This window comes from Danaus plexippus, assembly GCF_018135715.1.
Source record: "Danaus plexippus chromosome 3 unlocalized genomic scaffold, MEX_DaPlex mxdp_30, whole genome shotgun sequence".
Lineage (NCBI taxonomy): Eukaryota > Metazoa > Arthropoda > Insecta > Lepidoptera > Nymphalidae > Danaus > Danaus plexippus.
In genome coordinates this window covers 2,197,926-2,221,300 of record NW_026869845.1, presented here as the reverse complement: position 1 = coordinate 2,221,300, position 23,375 = coordinate 2,197,926, and the positions used below count along the sequence as shown (strand labels likewise).

Here is a 23,375-nt window from a genome sequence, read left to right as displayed (position 1 = left end):
ATAAAAATATATTTTTATAAATATTTCAAAACATGTGTTCTTAGATTATCTTAAATATATGACAATTTATATAAACAAATTTACAACCAGTATAAATTAAATGTTCATTATTTAAATATAATAAGGTTTATAACTCAAACCAAAATATACAAATTTAGGAACACTATTGACATGCAATCTCTATCATTTTTGTAACAGATGTTATTTTTTCACGTATTTTACCACATTTCTGTCCCTGTTCTGTTTCATATTTATTTATTTTCTCCCAACCATGCCAATCTATTATAACACTATTATTTAGATGAATCTTAACATCATTAAACCCACCTTTATCCATATCAAATTTATCCTGTTTTAAATCTTCACAAATCATTTTTGCAACTTGAAATGCATTTCCCATTGTGTGTAAAATAACACCGACTGGGCCTGTTCCTAGCCAACCAGAGACATAGACTTTTGCCAAACCTTTACACTCCAAATCTTCAATACGACCTTTAGAATTATGAACATACCCATATGAATTGAATGTTAGATCATTATCAACCTTAATACTTTTATATCCTATGCTACGAAAAGCAAGATTACATTTTAAAATTTCTAAATTTGTGTTGGCACACACTTCTGATTTTCTATACTATCCCCTACAAGATTATTACACACTAATTCAATACCAGTAAGGTTTTTATCACCATCAACTAAAAATCTTTTTGGACTTCTGAAGAAAATCGGTTTAAAGCATTTTTCATAACCTTCTTTTATGCTATTTTCAGCTAATGATTTGAGCATTAGTTCGGTCAACCTCTTCCTTGGTCTTTCTAATTGACTGACTGCATCAGCTACACCTTGAAAATCATTTTCTCTCCATAAAGTTGAACAATTTCTTAACTTGATTTGTTCACGAAGTTCCTTTATAGTAAATGCTACTTGTAAGGGTCCTCTTCTGCCAACAAGATATAATTCCTTGACTCTTGAATCAGCCAATGCTTGAAGGGCATATTCGGTGATGTCTGTTTTCTTTAACTCATCAATAGGTGAGAGAAGTATTCTTGCCACATCCAAAGCAACATTGCCTTGACCAAGTATAGCTGCTGTTGGTTGAGATAAGTCAACCTAAAAAACAAAATATATGAGCATAGAACCTAGTTCTAACCATACTATAAAAAGTTCAAATTTAAATAGTCATTACCTTTAAATTTCTATCCCTGGGGTGTCCATTATACCATCCAACAAAATTCCTGGCTGCTATAACATTATGAGCATCTTCATTATCTATACCTAGAATCCTGTCTTCCTCAGCCCCATAAGTCTTGTAACAAAAATATTTATAAATGTTTATTTGTTTACTTGTCCTACTGATTGTTTGATCTACTTATTATTAAAAAACAATTACCAGCAATACAGCATCATAGTGCTGTCTTATTTGTTTTAAACTAATATCCTTTCCTAATGTAATATTACCATAAAAATTTACATTATCTTGTTGAGCACATTTTGAAAATTGATTGATAACATTTTTAACTTCCGGATGATCAGGAGCCACACCATACCTGTAGAAAAAACATAATGCATAAGCATTTGAATATGGTGCTCAAAAAAACCTCCCCCAATTCATATCTCTCTAACCTTACAAGCCCGAAGGGTACAGGAAGTTTTTCTAGAATGTCAATCTTGACTGGTCTGAAATGCTTGGTTATATGCATCGCCGCATAAAAGCCAGCTGGCCCAGCTCCCACTATACATACTTGAGGAACTCTTTTATAAGTTGAATATACACGTTTGATCATTGTTTTGTAAAAGAGCCTACGAAATATATTGTTCAATCTTGTATATTAAACAGTTTTTCCTTTAACAGTACTTAATTATATGTAAAGCAAAAATATAGCAAGTTTACAGAAACTGTTTTGTTATTTACATATTTTAACACTAAAGCATCGCATGCAGTAAATTAATACCGTCTACATATTAGGTACAAAAAGATTCTTTCATTATTTTAAAATCTTAATAAGTAGTACAATAATCGAATGCATTTTTAACAATAATATTATTGTACAGCATTTACTAATTTTCCTTTTTACTAGCTGTGAGTTACTTCACATTTGTAAAAAATAAAAATATCTCGATCATAAAGTGGGATTAGTTTAAAATTTATTCAGAAATTACTGAAAAACAATTTATTGATAAGTTTTTTAATGTACAAAACCGTCTTATTTTTTCAATCTTTTCAGTAAGTTTGATCAAAAATGTACACGGTATATTCCTATATTTATAATCGATTATAAAAATATCGGTTTTACTTATCACTCACTATCACCAACAACTGGTTATTTAAAATTTTTATTATAATTTTAATTAAAGTTCAATGAATAAACTGTCTGTACATTAAGTACATCCAAATTGGTATTATTTTGTTTATATATATATATATATATAAAATGTTTTTATATAAAATTTGGTTCATTGTTTAAATCATTTTAAATTACACTAATTTTGATACTTACATCAATATTTAAATACATTATAATTTATAATTAATACTTCATTTAATTATAAAACTGAGAAATTGATGAGAATTGTGATTTCTATTCAGTACTTATGGACTTTATCACTTTAATATATAAAGACATGCACTGCTGGATTATTAAAAAAAGGAATCAGAGAACGTCATTGTCAAAGTCAAATGGTATGTCAATTCCTTGTATAATTATTAATTTTTGTCAAGAACCCATCCATCAATTTTATTGCAAGTCCGTATTTATGTTCCTTTGCATTTAAAAGTGCTACTAGCAAATTAGGAGTTTCTGTTAAATATATATCGTTTCATTATTTACCAAAGAAAAAATATTTACATAGCATTGTTAAGTTTTAAGAAATGTCTCATGTATCTGACATGAAAATTTTATTTTCTAGGTTGTGTTCGTTTAAAAATGGGTTTGTTTCATTTTATTAACACTACCATTATGTTGTTGTTAAAATTATGTAAATTGTTCTTATTACCGATATTAACAATTTTACATCATTATTACATATACACTTAGTGCTATAATACGAGATGCTTATACGGCTTTTTCATATTATTCAGGTTACCTACATTTAAACATGGTAGAACATTCAGTCAGAATGTCGAAAGACCACCTCAGCCATTACCAAAAGAGAGTGTCACACCCTTACCTCCATTATCTGAACCAATGTCAAATCTCCCTCCAGTAGTGTATGCTTCTTCAAAATCAGAGAACTATATAACTGAGGTAACAACTCTTAGCAATGGATTAAGAGTGGCTTCTGAGAAAAAATTTGGTCAATTTTGTACTGCTGGTGGTAAGTTAAGGAATGTTGTATGACAGAGTAAATAACTTTTTTTTTAATTCACATGATTATACTCACATATGTCATGCTTTTGTTTAAGTGGTTATTGACTCTGGCCCAAGATATGAAGTTGCATATCCAAATGGTATCTGCCATTTTCTTGAAAAATTAAGTTTTGGGGTAAGTCATCATACATATTACATAAGTATAAGTTGAAATGAGTATAATTTTTTTAATAAAATTTTAGGCTACCCACAAATATCCAACCCGTGATGTGATGTTGAGGGAATTGGAGCGTCATGGAGGTATATGTGACTGTCAGGGCTCCAGAGATACTACAGTGTATGCAACCAGTGCTGATTCACGAGGCTTGGAAGCTGTTACTCAGGTAAACACATGATTAGTGATGAAAATAACAAATATATACTTTTTTTGGGTACTATAAACGAGTTTAATTAGATATATTTTCAAGTTTTACAAATATATTGTAATAAAGATATTTTGACTAATGAAAACAATACAAATATATATTATTAAACTAGCTATGGCTCATGGCTTTGACCTCATGTTCTTTGAGATACACAAACCATCTTTATGAGTTTTGGTTGTATTTAAAAAATTCTGTCACCATATCGTAGCACAATGAACTTTAAATATATATATATTGCAAAATCAGCCTAAAATTAAAAGAGTATAAGCAAAAGTATAATATAAATCATATTCAGAACTTCTTCACTTTGAGTTTGGTTAATAAAAGAGCTAAATTATTCCTATAACTTATAAGTTACATTACTTACCACCAAATGAAAGACCCATAAACTGGGCCTGTTGACTCTAGAGATAAGCCAGAAGAAAATAATGACGTTTTAAAATTATTTATGAGTTTAATTTATTACTCACTGTAAAAAAAAATTCTTGAAAGTTATTTATTTTGAAAATTATTAAATTTAAACCTTCGTCTGTTAATCTGGTTGTAATGAAGATAGAATTATCCCCGACGATATGCATGGTGTGAAAACCTATTAGTTTGTATTGATAAACTCACACTTGTATTTTATTTGTTTGTATAGATTAGAGCTCTATTGATAAATACAATTAATATTACAATAATATATTTCAAGGTGCTCGCTGAAGTGACATTAAGACCCATGCTTTCAAGTGAAGAAATAGAAGGAGCAAGACAGGCTGTTGCATTTGAATTGGAAACACTCTCCATGAGACCAGAACAAGAGACAATATTGATGGATATGATACATGCTGTATGTAGTTTTATTTAATTTTACTGGAGGCTTCCCTTCTTACCTTAGGATATAATAGGGATAATATGGGGCTTTGTGTTATTCTCATACATAAAATAGCTAACAACAATCATAATATACAGTGAACTCCTTCAGTGAAGTTATTTCTTAATACAGAACATCCTTTGTCAAGAATTTTTAGACAAATGTATTTGCTCACAAGTATATTAAAGAAAAGTTTTGTTATTAGTTCTTGTAAGTCCTTTATTATGCATCACTTTAATCATATAACAATTCAGCTGCTCGTTCACTTTTAAATATTAATAAGAATAAATCAAATTTCTAAGAAGGAAAAAGCTTTAGTCACTTCTTGTTACTTTGGCTATTCAAATTATAACTCCTGTCAAATTTGGTTCTACCATTTCATAGAGTCACAAAAACAGTTAGAGATACTGACAGACTTAAATTAAAAAAAAAATATATTTTTCGTACAACATGTAATCCATATTTCATTACTTTTTATAGGTAATTATTCATAATATGAGGTAATTTCTCAAAGAATTCTTATTCTCAGAGTACAGTGTGACAATTTTTTAATCAGACACTGTTCTGTAAGACATTAGGCAACAATTTGCCTAATAATATTCATACAAGTTTTTAACCAAAATGCTATTTATTGTTTATGTGAGATTTAATAACAAATTGACATAGTGACTCCAGTTTTATAATATGTTGGTACTCGCAAGATTTTCTATAGGTTAACGGAAATAACTTATTATTTGTTTATACAGGCTGCTTATAGGGGGAATACATTAGGTCTACCAAAAATTTGTCCCATGGAAAATGTTTATAAAATTGATAAAGGCATTATTCTAAACTATTTGAAGAATCATTACACACCGGACAGAATGGTTGTTGCAGCTGTTGGAGTGAGTGATCAGATGAAAAAAAATGTTAAATAACATGAAATGTAGTTGTTAATTTGTCAAATGTTATTGTAGGTAGACCATGAGCCCTTTGTGGAATATGTTCAAAAGTATTTTGTAGACATGAAGCCTACTTGGCATTCAGAAGACAGTGACACATTCAAAGCACAGACCGACAAATCCATTGCACAATACACTGGTGGATTGGAAAAGGTAATTTTTGTATTACTGAAATTATGCTATATCATTGCTTATATGTAAAATTATTTGAAGTAACAGTTGTGATGTAATCGTTTTTATCATTTTAGGAGGAATGTGAAATTCCATTGTACCCAGGATCGGATTTACCTGAACTGTCCCATGTTGTTATTGGATTGGAGAGTGAGTATATACTTAAAGTAATATATTTTTTATTATTAAATTTATATAAGTACCTTTAACTTTGTACTTAACTTGTTTCTTAGGTTGCTCTCACAGCGATCCAGACTTTGTGGCAACCTGTGTGTTGAATATGATGATGGGTGGTGGCGGTTCATTCAGTGCTGGTGGTCCAGGCAAGGGAATGTACACTCGCCTTTATACCAATGTATTGAATCGGTGAGAAGTTTATATTAATAGTTTACTAAAATTTGTTATCTTTTATAGTATAATAAACCGATATTATATAATAACCACAATCATGAATTATTGAGGGATCAATTTTTTTATACAAATATATAATATTTGCAATTTTATATTAAATCATCAAGAAAATGTAATAAATTGGCTTTTAAAAATAGAATCTTCATGTTGTTATTAAAAGATAATAATAAAATTGATTTTGTGTTGCCAGTTATCACTGGATGTTCAATGCAACATCATACAACCACGCATATGGCGACACTGGTCTGATGTGTGTGCACTCCGCTTCACCGCCCGCTAGACTACATGACACTGCGCTAGTTATTGCCCGAGAACTGGCAAACATGGCTGGACACGTCGGGGAGACTGAACTCAGAGTACGTGTGTTATTAATAATAATTGATAATCTTACTACTTTGATTTGAATTCAGTTTTGATGTATTATTCTATTGTGAGGAGGTAATAGTGGTTAATATTGTTACTTGTTATTGAAAGCACAGTCATAATCAAGATTGTAGACCTGTAGACCTGTTTGTTCTTAAGAAAAAATACTCTTAATTTTTCCCAAGAATTTTATAACTTTTTTATGTGATTAATATATTGTTCTGATGGAACCCTTCTTCCAAGAAGTTGCCTATTCTGTAAACTCCTGCAGCTCCTCAAACTACAGCTTGAAAAACATCCGCTTACTATCAACAACCTGCCCGTACTTCATTAGCATGGCAAAACCCTTTTAAAGATATCATAAACCATAAAAGAAAGTATTTTTTCTTGCTACCTTATCATCTATATAATACAGAATTTCGTCAATTTAATAAAATGTAAAAGACAAGCGGAATAAAAGAATCTCTAGAATTATTTATTTTGATGATTCAAATCTAATAAAATTTAATAATATTCTTCAATTTTCATACTATTTATCCTTTCAAATCGGAAAAAAATATATATTCCTGAACGTAGTCTATACACCTGTTTGTAAAATTTATAATTCTGTTTATTCTTGTGTATACGCGTAAGATGTACAATTAATGTAAATTATACATGTGTAACATATATATACATATAATTTGTGTCATATTAAAGATTTTTTTTTTTTGCCAAAGCGTGCCAAAACGCAATTGCAATCGATGTTACTGATGAATCTCGAAGCAAGACCGGTCGTGTTTGAGGACATCGGGAGACAAGTGCTGGCTACCGGCAAACGAAAACCACCATCATTCTTCATTAATGAAATTGGTATGTATATATAACAAAAATGTATTCTTAATTATAATTATGTGACGAAATAGCAATGGAAGAATTTTGTTAAAATCATTTTACATTAAGTGAGCTATACTTTGATGTTTCCATTCTTTCTAAAGACTTCTACTACATTATTAATAGTCTTCACGAATAAAATTAATTTAACATCAAGTTTCGTATGTTTAACATCACATTTATTACATTTTAATATATAATAATTTATCAAAATGGCAGAAGCACTAAATAGGTACTATATATCTCTATTCCATATTATCAAAATTAATTATTTTAAAGTTAACGAGAGACTGAAAATAATTTTAAAGTTAAATCATTACAACGCTATGTGAAATATTTTTAACTGGTGTTGCTTTAAGTTTGATTTGTATTAAATTCATTTTAAACTAATCCCACTAAGTATTTTTTATCGGTTCATAAGGGCTTCTGTTCATAGCATTATTATACATTACATGTTTACATTGATAATTATTTTTTTAATACTCTCGAATAAGGTTTTTTCGATACATTTATATATATATCAAGTCATGAATATAATTCTTGATACGCTAGCAAAGGTTATATATTTTTTTAAGAAGATATTGAATAACATTATATAATTTTAGAAAAAATAACCGGTGAAGACATTATTCGCGTCGCTCGTCGTATGCTCAGCAAGAAGCCATGTGTAGCTGCGAGAGGCAAACTCTCAAACCTTCCCAGCTTCGAAGACATTCAAGCCAACATGACCGTCAAAAACGACACGAGCGGTAGACGGCTTAATTTCTTCCGCGCATAATTGTAATATATGTCTATTATAACGGTATTAAATAAAAATATTTTAGCTTATTCTCAACAGCATTTTTATTTAACAAAATTTATAAGTAAAATCATAATTATATTTCTATAAAACAATTTTTAACAATGTTGCAGGCAAGGATTTGTCCAATGATAATGTCACGATTCAGTCTTTGATAGAAGGTTAAAATGTTAGTATTTATTAATTTACATAGTTTGATATATACTTCCTATAAAAATTGTTTGTCATACACTTATATCTTATACATGTTATATTTCATCTATTTTTTTTATTTAATAAGAATTAAAATTGTCAATATTTATCATACAAATGGTGCATCCTTCCCTGATTACAAAATGTAAGTTTATTTCATTGTGCATGTTCTCCCTGATTCAATGAATATAAATTCATTATCTGTTACTTGATAATCAATATTTATTTTGATTCTGCCAATGCAACAGCTTTTTTTGCTGCTTCATCAGCATCATTTACTATGTGCAAAGGCAGGCCAGATTCTTCCAGGATTTTTTTGGCTATAGATGCGTTTGTTCCTTCCAAACGAATCACTATTGGATGCTTTGGTAGATTTTCTTTGCATACAGCGACAATACCTTTTGCAACCATAGCACAATTTACAATACCTGAAAAATTATGATTGCAAAGTTAATATTCATTTAAGGTTTATTTGTAATTGTATGTACTGCTTTAGTAAAATCATGCCAATTAGTATACAATAGAACCCACCGGCAAAGACATTTACAAATATTGCCTTTACTTTAGGATCTGATTCCAGTATCTTCAAAGCAGTCGAAACTTGTGCTTGTCCCACACCACCTCCAAGATCCAGGAAATTAGCTGGTCTCCCACCACTCAACACTATAAGATCCATTGTGGCCATAGCCAAGCCGGCTCCATTGACCATGCAACCAATACTACCATCCATATCAATGTATGTAAGATTATGAGCCTCTGCCTCTCTCTAAATAGAATGATTAAATTTAGTCAATTTCCAAATAAAGATTATTTATATATAAATATTTCATAATCCTACAAAATAGCTCTCATACATTTAGTGTTTAAAAAAAATTTACTAAAGACACTACCTCTCTAGGATCTGTCTCAGACTTGTCATCAAGTGCAAAGATTTCCTTCTGCCTAAACTCAGCATTGTCATCGAAATTGATCTTTGCATCAACAGCTACAACTTTACCATCATCAGTTTCAACTAGAGGATTAATTTCTAGTTGTGTAGCATCTACCTATAATAAGAAATATATAAAACTTATCATTCTAAGATTAACTTAAGAAATGTAAACACATTTTTACTTCATAATTTACCTTTAAAAATAGCTGCCATAACTTTTTAATTTCATCAGCACATTTATTAAGTAGAGGCCCTTTAAATTCTAGAAACTCTGCAACTTCTCTAGCAGTTTTATCTGTTATGCCCTCATATATGTCAATAGGAACAGTTTTTATTAAATGAGGAGTTTTTTCAGCCACCGCTTCAATATCCATTCCTCCCGCTGGAGATGCTACTAAAGCTGCACCATTATATGCTCTTTCTAACACTATACTCAAGTATGTTTCCCTCTTTATGTTAACACTTTCTGCTATCATTACTTTATCCACCAATATGCCGTCTTTAGGCGTTTGTTTTGTGATAAGTTTATGTCCAATCATATTTCTTGCTAAGTTTACAATTTCATTAGGATTCTTTGTTAAATGGACACCACCTTTAAATCCATTGTTAAAATGGCCTTTTCCTCTTCCACCAGCCAATATTTGAGCCTTAACTACATATTCATCAGCCTTAAAGTCGGAGAGCACATTAGAGTCCAAAGATGAATCCAAAAGTCGAAAATTTTGTATAGAAACTTGGTGCTTTTTTAACAGGTCTTTGCTATGATATTCTTGAAGATTTAAATTTCTTTTACATGTAACACGTGGTGAATATTGATGCATAAGTACACGAAATATCTTACTAGTTTTGGTTATCGCAGACATCATTAAAGATTAAATTATACCTGTACTATTTCTAAATTTATTGTTTTATCTTAGCAGATACTCAACAAAGTTTCACTTTGAAGTGAATTAAATTATAGCTTAAAACTAGTAAAAATAAGTGAGAGTATGTATATTTTTATTTATCTAAAGAATCTACGAGTTCAAAAGTCACTTGTAAATAAAATAATATAGGATAACACTTATTAGGTATGAGTACTGACTAGTGTTGTGCGATTGTGAGACATAGAATATTTAAGAACAATATTTTTTGTTTATGGGTATATATCAATATATGTCGAGTTTAACAGATTATTATTAACTAATATTTTAGTATTTTCGCTCGAGTTTTGAATTTCTTTTTTTAAGATATATCAGTAACATAACATTTAGGCAGACGTCGAATTCACAGAATTGAAAATTCTGATCATAATTGTTATTAACATCAGAATATTAATTGTTATTAACTCAGAATCCCTCTGTCCAGGACAAATCTAAAATAGCAATTAAAAAAATATGCTGGCATTTTACATTACAATGATACGACGGATGTTTTTGAGATTGTAGGTGATTTTTTAAATTTCAGAAAATAATTATATTTGTGAATATTTCGAGCTTTAAATTTTAGTTTAATTAATGCAGTATCAGATGGTATAGTTAACAAAATTTTAACAAGATATATATTAAATTTCAAACTGTATGTTACAATAATAAATTTAGACAGTTAACACATGTTAAAATTGAGGACAATGGTTTTTTTTGAAAATACAGAGAATATAATTAATGCTACACTGAACTCATCTACTGCAAACCGAACCCAGTTCTGTCTAGTACCTTTTACTTTATCTCGAGTCTCAACTCTAAAGCCGGTTGCAAATATTATGACAATCAGTTTAACAACCTATATGGTTATGTGCTAAACTTTTATTTTAAATTCATAGGTACATTAATACACCTATGTGTAACAAGATACTATCAAAGTATTAAAAAAGACAGTTCAAAAACTAAAGAAACAAAAAAATTACACCAGGTTTCGCAAAACAATAAATATGAAATACTAATAGTACCGTTTTGAGTAAGTCGAGTAAATATATCTTCATAATGGTCCACCGAAGAATTAACCTCATAGGTATACAAAACTAATGAAACAAAATAATTTCAGATATGACAGATCAGAATAAAGCTAGCGTGTAAATTGACTGGAACCATATTAACCCTATATACAATATGTATATTTTGGGAAATTCTGCACACGGTGTCCAAAAAGTGTCTTCCAGAATAAATTAGGTTTTTAAGGACCCTATTAAAATTTTAAAACCGCTATTCTTAATTTTTCGGAACGGAAAGTAATTATGACAAAAGAATTGTCAAACACCTTGGTTGCATTCAACATTGACATTTAGTCACTTCAGAGTTGAGCGTTGATATTATACTGAGGTACAAAGTTGTAGTTGGTTATTTTTTAACCTTAAAAATTTTATGAAATCGTATATTTTGGCCTAAATCACATTTCACACAACGTATGCATAATAAGATCCCATAAAATGGCAGATAATACAATAAAACTTGGAGAATATATAGTTATTCAAAAACAAAATTACAAAAAGCTCCATAAATTTAATAAACCTAACTCTGTGGTTAACATTGGAAAAGATGCTGTTAACTTGAAAGGTATAGAGGGCAATAGATATTTTTCTATATTTAAAATGATACCTCATGGCACAAAAAGAAATAAAGAGTATAGACTAGAGTTAGCTGAAGAAACCTGTAGTTTAAAACAAGAAATAACATTAAAAGCGAGCGGAGCTGACAATAGGAATATATATGATGATGGAAGATCACAAAAATTGTCTGCTGTAGAAATTGATGAACTTAAATTTGACTCCAATAAAGCATCTGATATTGTGGAAACAATAATCACAAATTCAACAACATTTCATAATAAAACAGAATTTTCACAAGAGAAATACTTAAAAAAGAAAGAAAAGAAATATTTTGAATATGTACAAATATTAAAACCTAATTTAAGAAATATAAGTGAGATAATGTACAAGCTTGAGCCGAATAAAATACAAGGTATACGTTTGGATACCTTGTCTCAAATAATTACCTTATCAAATGTCAGTTGTGAAGGTAATCATCTGTTGTATGATTCAGGATCAAACGGTCTTCTAGCTGCTGCTTTATTGGGTGCAATGGGTTCACGGGCTAATGGTAAATTAGTACACATGCACCCAGGCAATATGTCACAAAAGCAAGCATTGTTAGCTATGAACTTTGAGACAGAACAATATAACAAATGTATATCAGTCAATGTATATTCAGTATTAAGACAGCTCTACCAAGGCTGTGATACACATACTGTAGAAAAAGAAGACAGCACACTGAAAAGGAAAGCTGTAGATGAGTTAGAACATGATGTTAAAGTATCGAAGCTAGAAAATACAGAGAATGCAACATCTAATGTTGATATTGTGAATACTGGTGATGAAAATAAACTACTAAGTCCTAAAAAACCTAAATGGCACTTTGATAATATAGCTGCCTCGGAAGTACTATCAAATAAAGTAGATTCTTTAGTTGTTGCCTCAAAGGAAGATCCTCAAAATATTTTCTTAGAACTCCTGCCTTTTGTTAAGCCCGGTAGGCCATTTGTTATATATTATAGTGTAGCTGAACCGTTACAAAGTCTCTATATTACTCTGAAATGTTTAAGTAATGTCGCTGCACTGAAATTAACTTGTAATTGGATGAGAAATTATCAGGTGAGTGTAGAATTACCATATACCAAAGTTGAGATATGACACAGTTTAGACTGCCTAACTAAAACTTTTAAATCAATTTCAGATTCTTCCTGAAAGAACACATCCTGAAGTAATGATGAATTCTTCGAGTGGATTTCTTTTGACTGGATATGTATTACAATAACGTAATCCCAAAAAGAGATCATATAACATACAAGACATGTAAATAAGCCTTTTTTTCAATTTATTTAAACAATTCACAAACCATGTAAAAATAATTGTATTCATGTTATTAAATATTGTCACAGGTTGCTCTAAAATCCCATGCAAAAATCCAGTATATCAAAACAGTCTTATAACTAATAAACAATAAAATCGTATATAGGCGACACAACATATTTTACACCAATTAATGTTACTTAAAATTTGTAAAAGCTAGGAAATGAATGTATGGATTTCTTATTTGAGTGTAAAAAGAATAAAAATTATATTATTGATATAGCTTGATTCACCACCTTAAAAAAAGAGGACAAAAAAGTTAACTATTTCACTGTCCTTAGATTGTATAGGATTTGTGGGAAATAAATTTGTTTTTGGTTTGAATTTTTCAAATATCTATACTACAGCTATGCTTGACATGTTTGTATAGATATTTAAGTCAACCGAAATGAAAAAGAAATAAAAGGTACAAAATTCAGCATATTTTAAAATAAATAATTTATTTTGTAAGCAAATAAATCTTCATATCGCTTTATTAAACACAAGGTAGTGAGAATATTTTGACAACTCAAATATTGCATTTGGCCACATTGGATTGGAACACTACAAAGATACATGTGTGGTTATAATGTTGTATGTATGAGAATATTTAAAAGAATAAAGGAATGTGTTTCAGTCTAATTATGTTATCTGTGATACATTTCAATAGCAAGAAATTATTTACCATCTGAGGAAAACTAATCTGTGACATGAAATGAATTTGGCACAATAGTAATAGTTCTATGCAGGTACCAAATAACAATAAAAAAAATACATTGAACATAACTTACTTGTGCCTAAAAAGTTAAATGGCAAAAATAACTACATATTTGTGTTTAAAACATGCATACATATTTTTTGAATTCATTTTTTTTTTCATTTTTTAATAAATTATTTATAATTGCTAAGTGATTTCTGGTAAATAAATAAATGCACCTATGGAAAAGCCAAAGCTAGATTATAATAGACTTAATTAAATTAGTAACTTAAATATTGAGTTTCTGATAGATTTCAATATAATTTCATAATTTAGTCCTGCTATCGACAGGACATGAGGGAAATTATATAAAACCTACCAATTCTACAAATATGTATACTGAATGTTATTTATAAAGATATAAATATATAGAGCCTTAGAATGCAATATTGGAGATCGTTCTTGGATAGTAAAGAATAATCAATGATTTATAATTTAAATGCAATGAAATTTGTCTGCCAATCAAATATTATCCTAAATAATACTAAATAAGAACTGATTTTACAGCCAAATAAATACTAATTAAGGCTAAATCTTAACAAAATAATAAGTAATGAAAAATAAATAGATAATTCATTTGATGATTAACATATCTACGTCGGGACGTCTGTATAAAAACCGGAACATCAACAATGATACTGCAACTTTAATTTGATCGAAAATAGTTATTTTTTTTTTAAAAAGTTGAACACATGTGCAGTATTTATATTTATATTACATATTATGGAATAACTTTGGTATTGGTGTCAATATGAAGGCATAGCTAGAGCGCGGACGCAGTACTCAGTAGCGATAATAGCGCCTGCCGCTGAGTCGTCGTGAAGCTTATGTGTGGGAAGGCTATGAGGAGTCCTCGTCGTACCATGTACGAAAGTCGCACATTTCATCATAGTCATCCTGATGAAATAGAAATAAGCAATGCATCATTTGTTGTTCATTTAAAATATTATAATTGTGAGATTTTTTAACAAAGCATACCAAATCATGTTTATACATAGAAATCAAATTTCTGATTAAGCAATAGTATTTTTTTTAACATCACCAATAAAAAAAAAACAACTACAAGTGTAATTCAGTGTTCCAAAATAAAAACTTTTTGGTTTTTTTTTTTAATAATTAATAGATGTGATAATAGACTAACCGACATCCAAGCGTGGTCAAGTACGTCCTCAGCGGCAAAGCGTAGTTCTGGTTGTGGTCGTAGCATGTTGGCGACGAGGTCTATAGCCCCGGCCGAGACTCGCTCCCAGTGCGGTGCGGGGAACTCCAGCCGTGCGGACAAGATGGCGTCAAACAACTTTTCTTGATCACCGTCCGGCGATGAGAATGGCGGGAAGCCACACAATAGTATATACAGTATAACACCCGCCGCCCACACGTCGATCTGTTCATTATAAAACCATTATTTGTAAATTAAATAAACTCAAAACAGCTATTTGTATAGTACAATGATAACTATTCATTTACATAACTTTATAAACATTATATATTTTTGTTGTTATTAAAAATATATTATTTCTTAATCCATCTGCTTTCAGAATGGACTTTATTCATCATTCATTCATTCATTTATTCAGCGTGAAAGCTAAGCATAAAATAAAATATAATATCAAGAGCAATGTGCGATGGTGACTTGCAATATTTGTTTATAAAAGAAAATAGTATACAAATTCACCTTAAGCCCATATCCAGTCTCCAGTAGGATCTCGGGCGCGACGTATGTAGGTGTTCCGCAGACAGCGTGAAGCGGCCGCCACACTTCAACTGCTAGCCCGAAGTCAGCCAGCTTTAGACCACGTATACTCCCATCTTGACCTACCTCCACCTACAAGAGTATGGAAATTCATAATTTATATAAGTAATGATGTGAAACTTTAATTTTGGGGAAAGTTATAACTCTATTGCTTCCTTCAAAGTCGACGTAATTTTTTTTTATTATTAGTAAATTACTAAAATTGTATATAAATTATTATTTCATATCTCTGTTAGCTTACCAATAAATTCTCAGGCTTGATGTCTCTATGTACGATGGATAGTGAGTGTAGGTACGCTATAGCTGAGGTTAGGTGACCTATCAGCAAACGGGCTTGAGGCTCGGAAAACTTTGAAGCTACTGCAATACTATCAAATAGATCACCACCTAAAAATGTTTAGAAAATGTAATATAATTTTTGTTTCCTTAAGAGTCATATATTTTCAGATACTTAAGTTATTGCGTAATTGAAAATACCTTTCATAGCAGTTCAACAATTCTATAAAACCTCATTCATGATCAGACTTACTATGAATTCTGTGATTTTTGTTATGATTAATAAGATACAAAAGGAAAAAATTATATAATTACCGCTGACAAGTTCCATAATGAGAAATAGCCATTCCGGGCTATCTTGATCTTCAATAAGGGAAACGATGCGAGGATGACACAGTTTTCTCATGACACGCACCTGATTATAAAATTATAATAATTTTGTACAAAAATTATTTAAAAAAAAATATGAATGCAGTAGCAAATAATAAAATGAACTTAGTTATTAAATTAAATTACCTCCGCTTCAACATAATGTTCTTTCCCTTTACATTTTGCTTTATCAATGACTTTAAGAGCATACTCTTTGCCAGTTGTTTTGTCTTTACATATCCGTACAACAGCAAAGTTGCCATCACCTATAAATTTAATAATAAAAATAATAATGTATATATATTTTATTTATATTTAGTTTATTTCATAATCAAATTTATGTTTTTTAAAAAAAGAAATAATTTACTTGCAATTTAAATGTTATAATACGAATATATGTCTAATAATCAATAACTGAAGGCTACATACAAAGTTAATTGCTAGCTTTCATTGTACTTATTCAAACACTTGATTTTATCATCAACACACTCAATGCAATGAACAATAGTACATACATCCTTTTAATGTTTCTGTTGACATATGAATAATGTTTTTTTTTTGTTACTTTGTGACCAAACAAGCAGGTCGGAAATAGCATTTATTTTATTTTTTATTTACATTATCATTGAATTCTACATATAGGGTGTTCAATACAACAAAGTTAGGGGTATGAGTAAATCGGATTCAATGTAAAAATAAACAAGACATGGTCAGTTGTTTGAGAGGTTATAGAAATAGAATAAATAATTTACTAAACAACCAGTTGAATAATGATAATTAGCTTAGCAATTCATTTAGAAATATGTTAGTGGTCTTACAGAATATAAGGATATATATGCTACCAATGTTAAAAAGTGTACAAATTTATGTATAAATTATTAAACTTTTTGAGTGCAGATACTTTAACAGCAATTCACATACAACTTCAGGTAGTATGATTGGATAAGATTGTTTTAAGTAATTATTAATCCTAGTACAATTGAATGTTCGGTTATATACAATATATATCATTTCTTATTATATATGTCTAATAAAAATACATAAAGTACCTATAATCTTGCCGACGTTGTACTTGAGTCTCAAAGGATGTGGTAAAAGTGCGGCCAGGGCGAGAGCGGCTTCTCCGTCACCAGCACCGGCCGCCACGGCGGCAGCTTCTGCCCGGGCTCCACTGGCCTTCACTGGCATACGAGGCTTAGGACCATTCCTAGAAACAAACATTTATATAATATAATATATAGAACAAAAGAGTGATATTTATGAGACAAAGAGAACCTTCTTTGACTTCATTTAATATTTATTTATGATTTTAATCACACAATAAATTACATCAACTTCAAAATACAGTTTGGCTAGCTATATCTTGAGGCATTTTTTCTATAAACTCATTAGAAAGTTACAAATTAGACATAGAAATATAATATTTGCAAAGGAATTTTATATGGCATAATTATTTTCTTTTTAAGTTTAAAATAATATTTAGTTAAAAATAATATTCGTAATACAAAACATACTAATATTAGAAAGTTTCTCTATCAGAAACACAATGGACGCATAAATGTTATATTGCGTAACTATTCTACATGTTAGTGGACTGTAACGAACCTTGTATTTCGAGTGACTGGATTATATTTAATTTTTCTACATTGCAAAACAGCCTTGCTTTCCTCAAATTCGAGTTCGAAGTCTTCCTGGTTTACTCTGAAAAAGATTAGCTTGTATTACACCTAAAACCTCATCAACAATCCTTTGTTTATTAGTCATAAAGACTGAAGGTAGATAACACGAATGATACCTTTCATTGCCATAAGCAAAAAATACATCTTCCTCTTCAAAAAACTGATTCAAAGCGGTGACAGGAGTGCCAGACTGAGTGAACACTTTCCGGACACATCCTGTGTCTAATTTTATGCAATCTGTAATAGCCGCTAAAGCATGCTCTAGAGTTGGACTATTGCGTTTATTCAATAGCAACCTGCATACCTAAAAAAAATGTTTATAATTATTTTTAATTCATTTATCATACTACATTTTACTATATAATTTGAATAACTTTCATTGTTTATGGCCATTCCTATACATTAAATACAACATACCTTGCGAGGTTTTACTCCATTTCTAATAATAGTAACTATATGTGGCCTGACTACATTATCACCAGCAGGACTTACTCTTGGTGAACCATTGCCTGTTGAATTACTGCCATTTGTCTAAAATATATTCTTCTATTTTAATAACCTTTTTATATTGAAATAAGTATACAAAAATGAAAAATTAATTCTAAATATCATATTTCATCAAAATATTATCACCTGCAAGTAGCGGGAAATACGATTATTAGCTCTAGCAGGGGCAGGACTTGAACTATCACTCAGTGACTCGGGACCGCTTAATCTAAAGGACTGTGGTGTGACTGCACTAGCTTCATAATCCAATTTCTTAAAAGGTTCTCCAAAACCGCTACACACATATGACTGCCCATCTTCAAGATCATCAAGCTTTCCTATCTGTTATAACAAAAGCTTATATTTATAAACATTCTAAATAGTTTGTCTCAAGCATTTCTTTGTCTATTATTTTAAAACTAACTTACTTTTCTACCTTCTAGAGAGTATATTGTTCTAACACCGCTCGGCAATGTCACATTATCAACTAAAACTCTTGTTAAATCTGCAGTTAAACTGTCAAAAGATCTGCAAAAAAGAGTCAGTGTTGTATACCATTAATATTAAATATTCATCATAGATTGTTAAATAAAAACTATAAGAAATGACCCATTTTTTCATTTTCTTGTCTTTGCTTTTTATTCTCACTTTATAGCACTTTAAATAAAATAAAATAAAAAAACATAAATCAATTTGTATTAAGTGTTTAGTAAATTTAGACTTCTATTGCAATAATATCAAAATAATGGTATTTAAATTAATAAGTATATGATTTTTATCTGAGCCTATAATTTGATTCACTTTATTGAAAGAGTCGATATACAAACAATATTAACAAACATTTGTCTACAAAGAACACAATAATACTTTCGAAACAAGAAAGTGAAAGTTCATTGCAAAAAGTCTTATAAGATCTCTATACATTAAGTGCTTACCTGTATCTCTCTGGCAAGACTGGAATTATTACTCCTGAATAAAATTTATCACCATTTCTGAAAAACCTAATTCGTTTCGCTTTCCGTGCAGGTTGTGACCGGATCATTACGTTGCGTCGATTCGTCCTAGATTTTAGAATTTCAATATCACTAGGATCTTTCTCTAACTCGCAAACGGAGCTCGAGTGGCTCCCACTACGGCTTAAATTATTCTCCATGCTGTAAATATAAGAAAGTTTCAATTAAGTTACAATTCGATAACGGACAAGAGTAACATGAATCAGATCAGCCTCACCTTCCTGTTTCCCTGTGGTTAACAGTAACTACTTAATATTGCCTTATTTTTTGGAATACATTATTACTAGTATCGCATTTTATACAACTTTGTAAACTACGTATATTTATATGTTATATTATTAGTCGTATTGAAGCAATATTGTATTTCATGAAACACGGAAATCTGCGGAAATCAGCGCACTTCACAGGTAAAAAAAAATAATGGTTTCGTACTGTGCGACCTATCCACAGATTACTAACAGTTTAGTTATGTTATAATTCAATGCTTTAAATATGAATGTGTTAGAAATTAGTCCAAAAAATAAACAATTTATTAGAATTTTTACTTTTACAAATAAAGGATGTGATTATGAGGTTACAATTCATAGTCAAATTTACAATTTGAATAATTTATAGATAAAAACTAAATAGGTATAACTTTTGTAAAGTAAATCGATAAATTTGGCTTGAAGAACCAGTTTAAATTTTACCTATTAAATAGATTCAAATATAGTTTAAACATTATTTTGGTTTAAACATTAATACGACTAATTAATGAAAGAGTATACATTTTGTATACGATTTAAGAATTTTTATAATATGAGTTGTTTATTTATATATATATATATATATATATACATATTTTATGAAATTAAGAATGTTATACGTGTAATATTAAAGTACAATTAAATATATGTCATTATAAGTAACAATAGCATTATTGTATGCCATAGAATAATGAAATCTTTCTAAATTCTTACGGATCACTGAGACTTTACTTAACAAGTTAATAGGATTACGTTTTATTTTTATCAACGTCGTTTTTTCAATCTTGCCGTTCATGTTTGAATAAACTAGTTCTATTTCTCAAATGGTAACATCACAAACAGGTGACGCATTTATCAATTTCGTTTTTATGTCAAAAGTACCTACAGACAAAGAGTGACTATTATTTTTATTTTTTGTCCTAATTGTGAAAATTTTCGTGCAAAATGTCTTCAAGAAAAAAGGTTCTTTTAAAAGTTATTATCCTAGGAGATAGCGGTGTCGGTAAAACATCCTTGATGAATCAGTTTGTCAACAAGAAATTTTCCAATCAGTACAAGGCTACAATAGGTGCTGATTTCCTCACGAAGGAAGTAATAGTTGACGATAGAATCGTCACTATGCAAATTTGGGATACGGCAGGGCAAGAGAGATTCCAATCTTTGGGGGTGGCGTTCTACCGTGGGGCGGACTGTTGCGTCTTAGTTTTTGACGTAACTGCCCCTAACACGTTTAAGTCCTTGGAAAGTTGGCGAGATGAATTTCTAATACAGGCTTCACCTCGAGATCCTGACAATTTCCCGTTTGTTATACTAGGTAATAAGGTCGATTTGGAGAACCGTGCTGTTTCTGCTAAAAGAGCCCAACAGTGGTGTCAAAGCAAAAATGATATCCCATACTTCGAAACAAGTGCCAAAGAAGCAGTTAACGTTGAGCTCGCATTCCAAACTATCGCACGTAATGCTTTAGCTCAAGAGACTGAAGCTGAGCTGTATAATGAATTCCCAGATCAAATCAAGCTAAACGCTAATGACAACGGCCGTAACAGAGATGGAGATAACTGTGCTTGCTAAGCTTCGTACCACCCACCTTCATTGGCAATATATAAGTGTCTCCATATTTTATAAAGATTTTTGTTTTAATACAATAGAGTATAACATTTATTTATAAGTAATTAATAATTTGATATTTTATCAATATGTTAAAAAATGTATAGCTGGAACCCTCACCTTTGATCTGGTGATTTGTTTGGCTTGCACTTGTGATTGTGAAAATTATGCATAGAAGATTCAGTTTTAAAATGTGTTTCTCATTTGAATAGACAAAAACAAATATAAGTACAATATATTATTTGAATGAACAAATTGAACATTGTCTATAACTGGTTTTTATAGAATTGAAATATTCAAAAGATGTTTTAGGCTGTCTCATTTAAATTTATAACCAATTAACAGCTTTGTATAAAGAGATTATATCAGTCTTGATTTCAATGTTATTGAATTAAGTAGCTAATTTAATTAAACATTATGCATTTTCTCTGATATTTTTTCATGTTGGTATCTGTGGTATTCCATGTGATGTATTTTAATGTAAAATTTAATTTGGTAAGGATTTAGAATCAATTACTAATTATCATATTTAACCTCAAATTAATGTCTGAAGGATATGAGTAATAAAAATGGTAAAAACATATATTTACAATATTTATTTTTGTTCTAGTTGAATTAAATAGATCTATGTTAGGCAAAAATCTATCATAGGTCAGAAAATTGTTATCTAAATATAACAAAGACATTGAAATATTAACAGATCTGATTCTGTTTGTTATTTTTACAAGCTTCTTATTATTTTCACATAATTTTTTTATAATATAAATTTATTTAAATTATAAAATTTGCAAGTAGCCCAGTAGATCTTTTACAGTGATATCATATTTTATCTTTATATAAATTTTCCAAGTTATTCAGGAATCTAAATGTCAAAATATGAATAAATACCTGGAATACTTATCAATGAATTTGCAGCATATAGCATGCTTCCTCCTTCAATTAATATATATATGTATAAACATTTCTGTATATATTTGGAACTTATATTCTAGATGTAAGTAGAATAAATATAAAAGGACACACCTATATGATAACTCAGCGTTTTGTTATAACTCATGCATAGTATCAAACTGAATGGTTTATACTCCATTTACTCATTTAATTAAATTAGTTTGGTAGAATTGTTGAAATGATTATGACATATTTTGTATTGATATGTTGATTCAATGAAAAAAATCTGCATATCTTGAGTGTATCATCTCTCACTTTAGGATAGAAATATATAATAATTATTGCTCATACTCTTTGTAAAACATTAAAGTAGCGCATAACAGCCTTCTAAGCATTAGAAGTGCTGGTTTTCAAATAAGGCCTACTATATACAATGCTATGGTTATTCTTATCCTAGATCTAACCTATCAAATGCTATGTATTGCTTCTCATACTGCTGTTTCTCGGTTTGTTATTGTGTTTTAATTGGTTTGTCTTTATGAATAAATTATAAGATCTAGCTCTAAAAGGTAAAATACGACATGCTGTAATAATGGTTGCTTATAATTTTTTATTAATAAATAAAACTATCATCACATTCTTGTTTTATATAACACCATTCTATATAAATGTATAAAAAATATTTTACAAGTACCTAGAAAATATCTTATTCTTAATGGAAACCTGATTTGAAAGAAATAGTGACGTTTATTCGCATGGAGTATTACGTCCCCCGTATAGTTTTTATGATGAGTTTCTCTCGCCATATTTTAGTTCGTTTATGAATTTGAATATTTTTATGAGATTAATGACAAACTATACCTACTAAAGCATAGTTTTACATAAAATAATATTCTTCTTATCTTTAAATACAAAAATAACATCAGTTTACAAGCGAGGCAAAAATATAAACGACTTGTTACATAATTTAAGTTTCTAGAAAATAAAATATATACCTTAGTATCGTCAACTTGTTTCGTAAATTAGCATTTGTTATTGTGGTTAAGAATAGTAATTAAAATGGTGACTTTTTATATTTCTTTGATTCCATAAGTTACTTATATGAACGTTGCTTTAACTGATCTGCTGATTACTGAACTCATTCATCATGATTTGATATACAAGCCACA

At 29.7% G+C, this 23,375-nt stretch overlaps 6 protein-coding genes across 7 annotated transcripts; 3 read left to right on the top strand and 3 right to left on the bottom strand.

Annotated features, from left to right (window-relative positions):
* Positions 1-14: 14 nt before the first annotated feature.
* Positions 15-2,279, bottom strand: LOC116766626 (NADPH:adrenodoxin oxidoreductase, mitochondrial). The gene is given in 5 exon segments (XM_032656549.2): positions 15-600; positions 603-1,110; positions 1,187-1,306; positions 1,391-1,547; positions 1,624-2,279. Coding segments are annotated over 5 exon segments (1,383 nt in total). The 5' UTR covers positions 1,785-2,279; the 3' UTR covers positions 15-163.
* A 430-nt stretch (positions 2,280-2,709) lies between these two features.
* LOC116774187 (mitochondrial-processing peptidase subunit alpha) lies at positions 2,710-8,180 on the top strand. The gene is made up of 12 exons (XM_032666871.2): positions 2,710-2,928; positions 3,080-3,315; positions 3,404-3,483; positions 3,551-3,691; positions 4,425-4,562; positions 5,333-5,470; positions 5,543-5,680; positions 5,776-5,848; positions 5,932-6,064; positions 6,300-6,465; positions 7,192-7,324; positions 7,951-8,180. The coding sequence occupies exons 1-12, from the start codon at positions 2,870-2,872 to the stop codon at positions 8,121-8,123; spliced, it is 1,608 nt and encodes a 535-aa protein (XP_032522762.1). The 5' UTR covers positions 2,710-2,869; the 3' UTR covers positions 8,124-8,180.
* On the bottom strand, positions 8,171-10,348 carry LOC116774276 (succinate--CoA ligase [GDP-forming] subunit beta, mitochondrial). Its single transcript, XM_032666990.2, has 4 exons — positions 9,462-10,348; positions 9,227-9,382; positions 8,868-9,102; positions 8,171-8,764 (listed from the first exon to the last, which is right to left on the bottom strand). Exons 1-4 carry the CDS (start codon positions 10,131-10,133, stop codon positions 8,559-8,561), a joined length of 1,269 nt encoding a protein of 422 aa, XP_032522881.2. The 5' UTR covers positions 10,134-10,348; the 3' UTR covers positions 8,171-8,558.
* Positions 10,349-11,518: 1,170 nt separating this feature from the next.
* LOC116779722 (tRNA (adenine(58)-N(1))-methyltransferase non-catalytic subunit TRM6) lies at positions 11,519-13,368 on the top strand. Of its 2 annotated transcripts, XM_061526865.1 has the most exons (3): positions 11,519-12,892; positions 12,975-13,093; positions 13,180-13,368. In XM_061526865.1, exons 1-2 carry the CDS (start codon positions 11,672-11,674, stop codon positions 13,053-13,055), a joined length of 1,302 nt encoding a protein of 433 aa, XP_061382849.1. In that variant the 5' UTR covers positions 11,519-11,671; the 3' UTR covers positions 13,056-13,093; positions 13,180-13,368. The 2 variants fall into 2 exon arrangements, with proteins under 2 accessions (XP_061382849.1, XP_032530018.2); XM_032674127.2 differs by having other exon boundaries at positions 12,975-13,368.
* A 196-nt stretch (positions 13,369-13,564) lies between these two features.
* On the bottom strand, positions 13,565-19,877 carry LOC116779730 (serine/threonine-protein kinase GA29083). The gene is made up of 14 exons (XM_061526864.1): positions 19,680-19,877; positions 19,385-19,603; positions 18,878-18,977; positions 18,597-18,791; positions 18,381-18,494; positions 18,080-18,267; positions 17,890-17,985; positions 17,334-17,491; positions 16,432-16,550; positions 16,231-16,330; positions 15,881-16,026; positions 15,562-15,711; positions 15,028-15,270; positions 13,565-14,783 (listed from the first exon to the last, which is right to left on the bottom strand). The coding sequence occupies exons 2-14, from the start codon at positions 19,600-19,602 to the stop codon at positions 14,727-14,729; spliced, it is 1,884 nt and encodes a 627-aa protein (XP_061382848.1). The 5' UTR covers position 19,603; positions 19,680-19,877; the 3' UTR covers positions 13,565-14,726.
* Positions 19,878-20,548: 671 nt separating this feature from the next.
* LOC116767259 (ras-related protein Rab-7a) lies at positions 20,549-22,841 on the top strand. The gene has a single exon (XM_032657520.2). The coding sequence runs from the start codon at positions 20,653-20,655 to the stop codon at positions 21,277-21,279; it is 627 nt and encodes a 208-aa protein (XP_032513411.1). The 5' UTR covers positions 20,549-20,652; the 3' UTR covers positions 21,280-22,841.
* Positions 22,842-23,375: the final 534 nt, after the last annotated feature.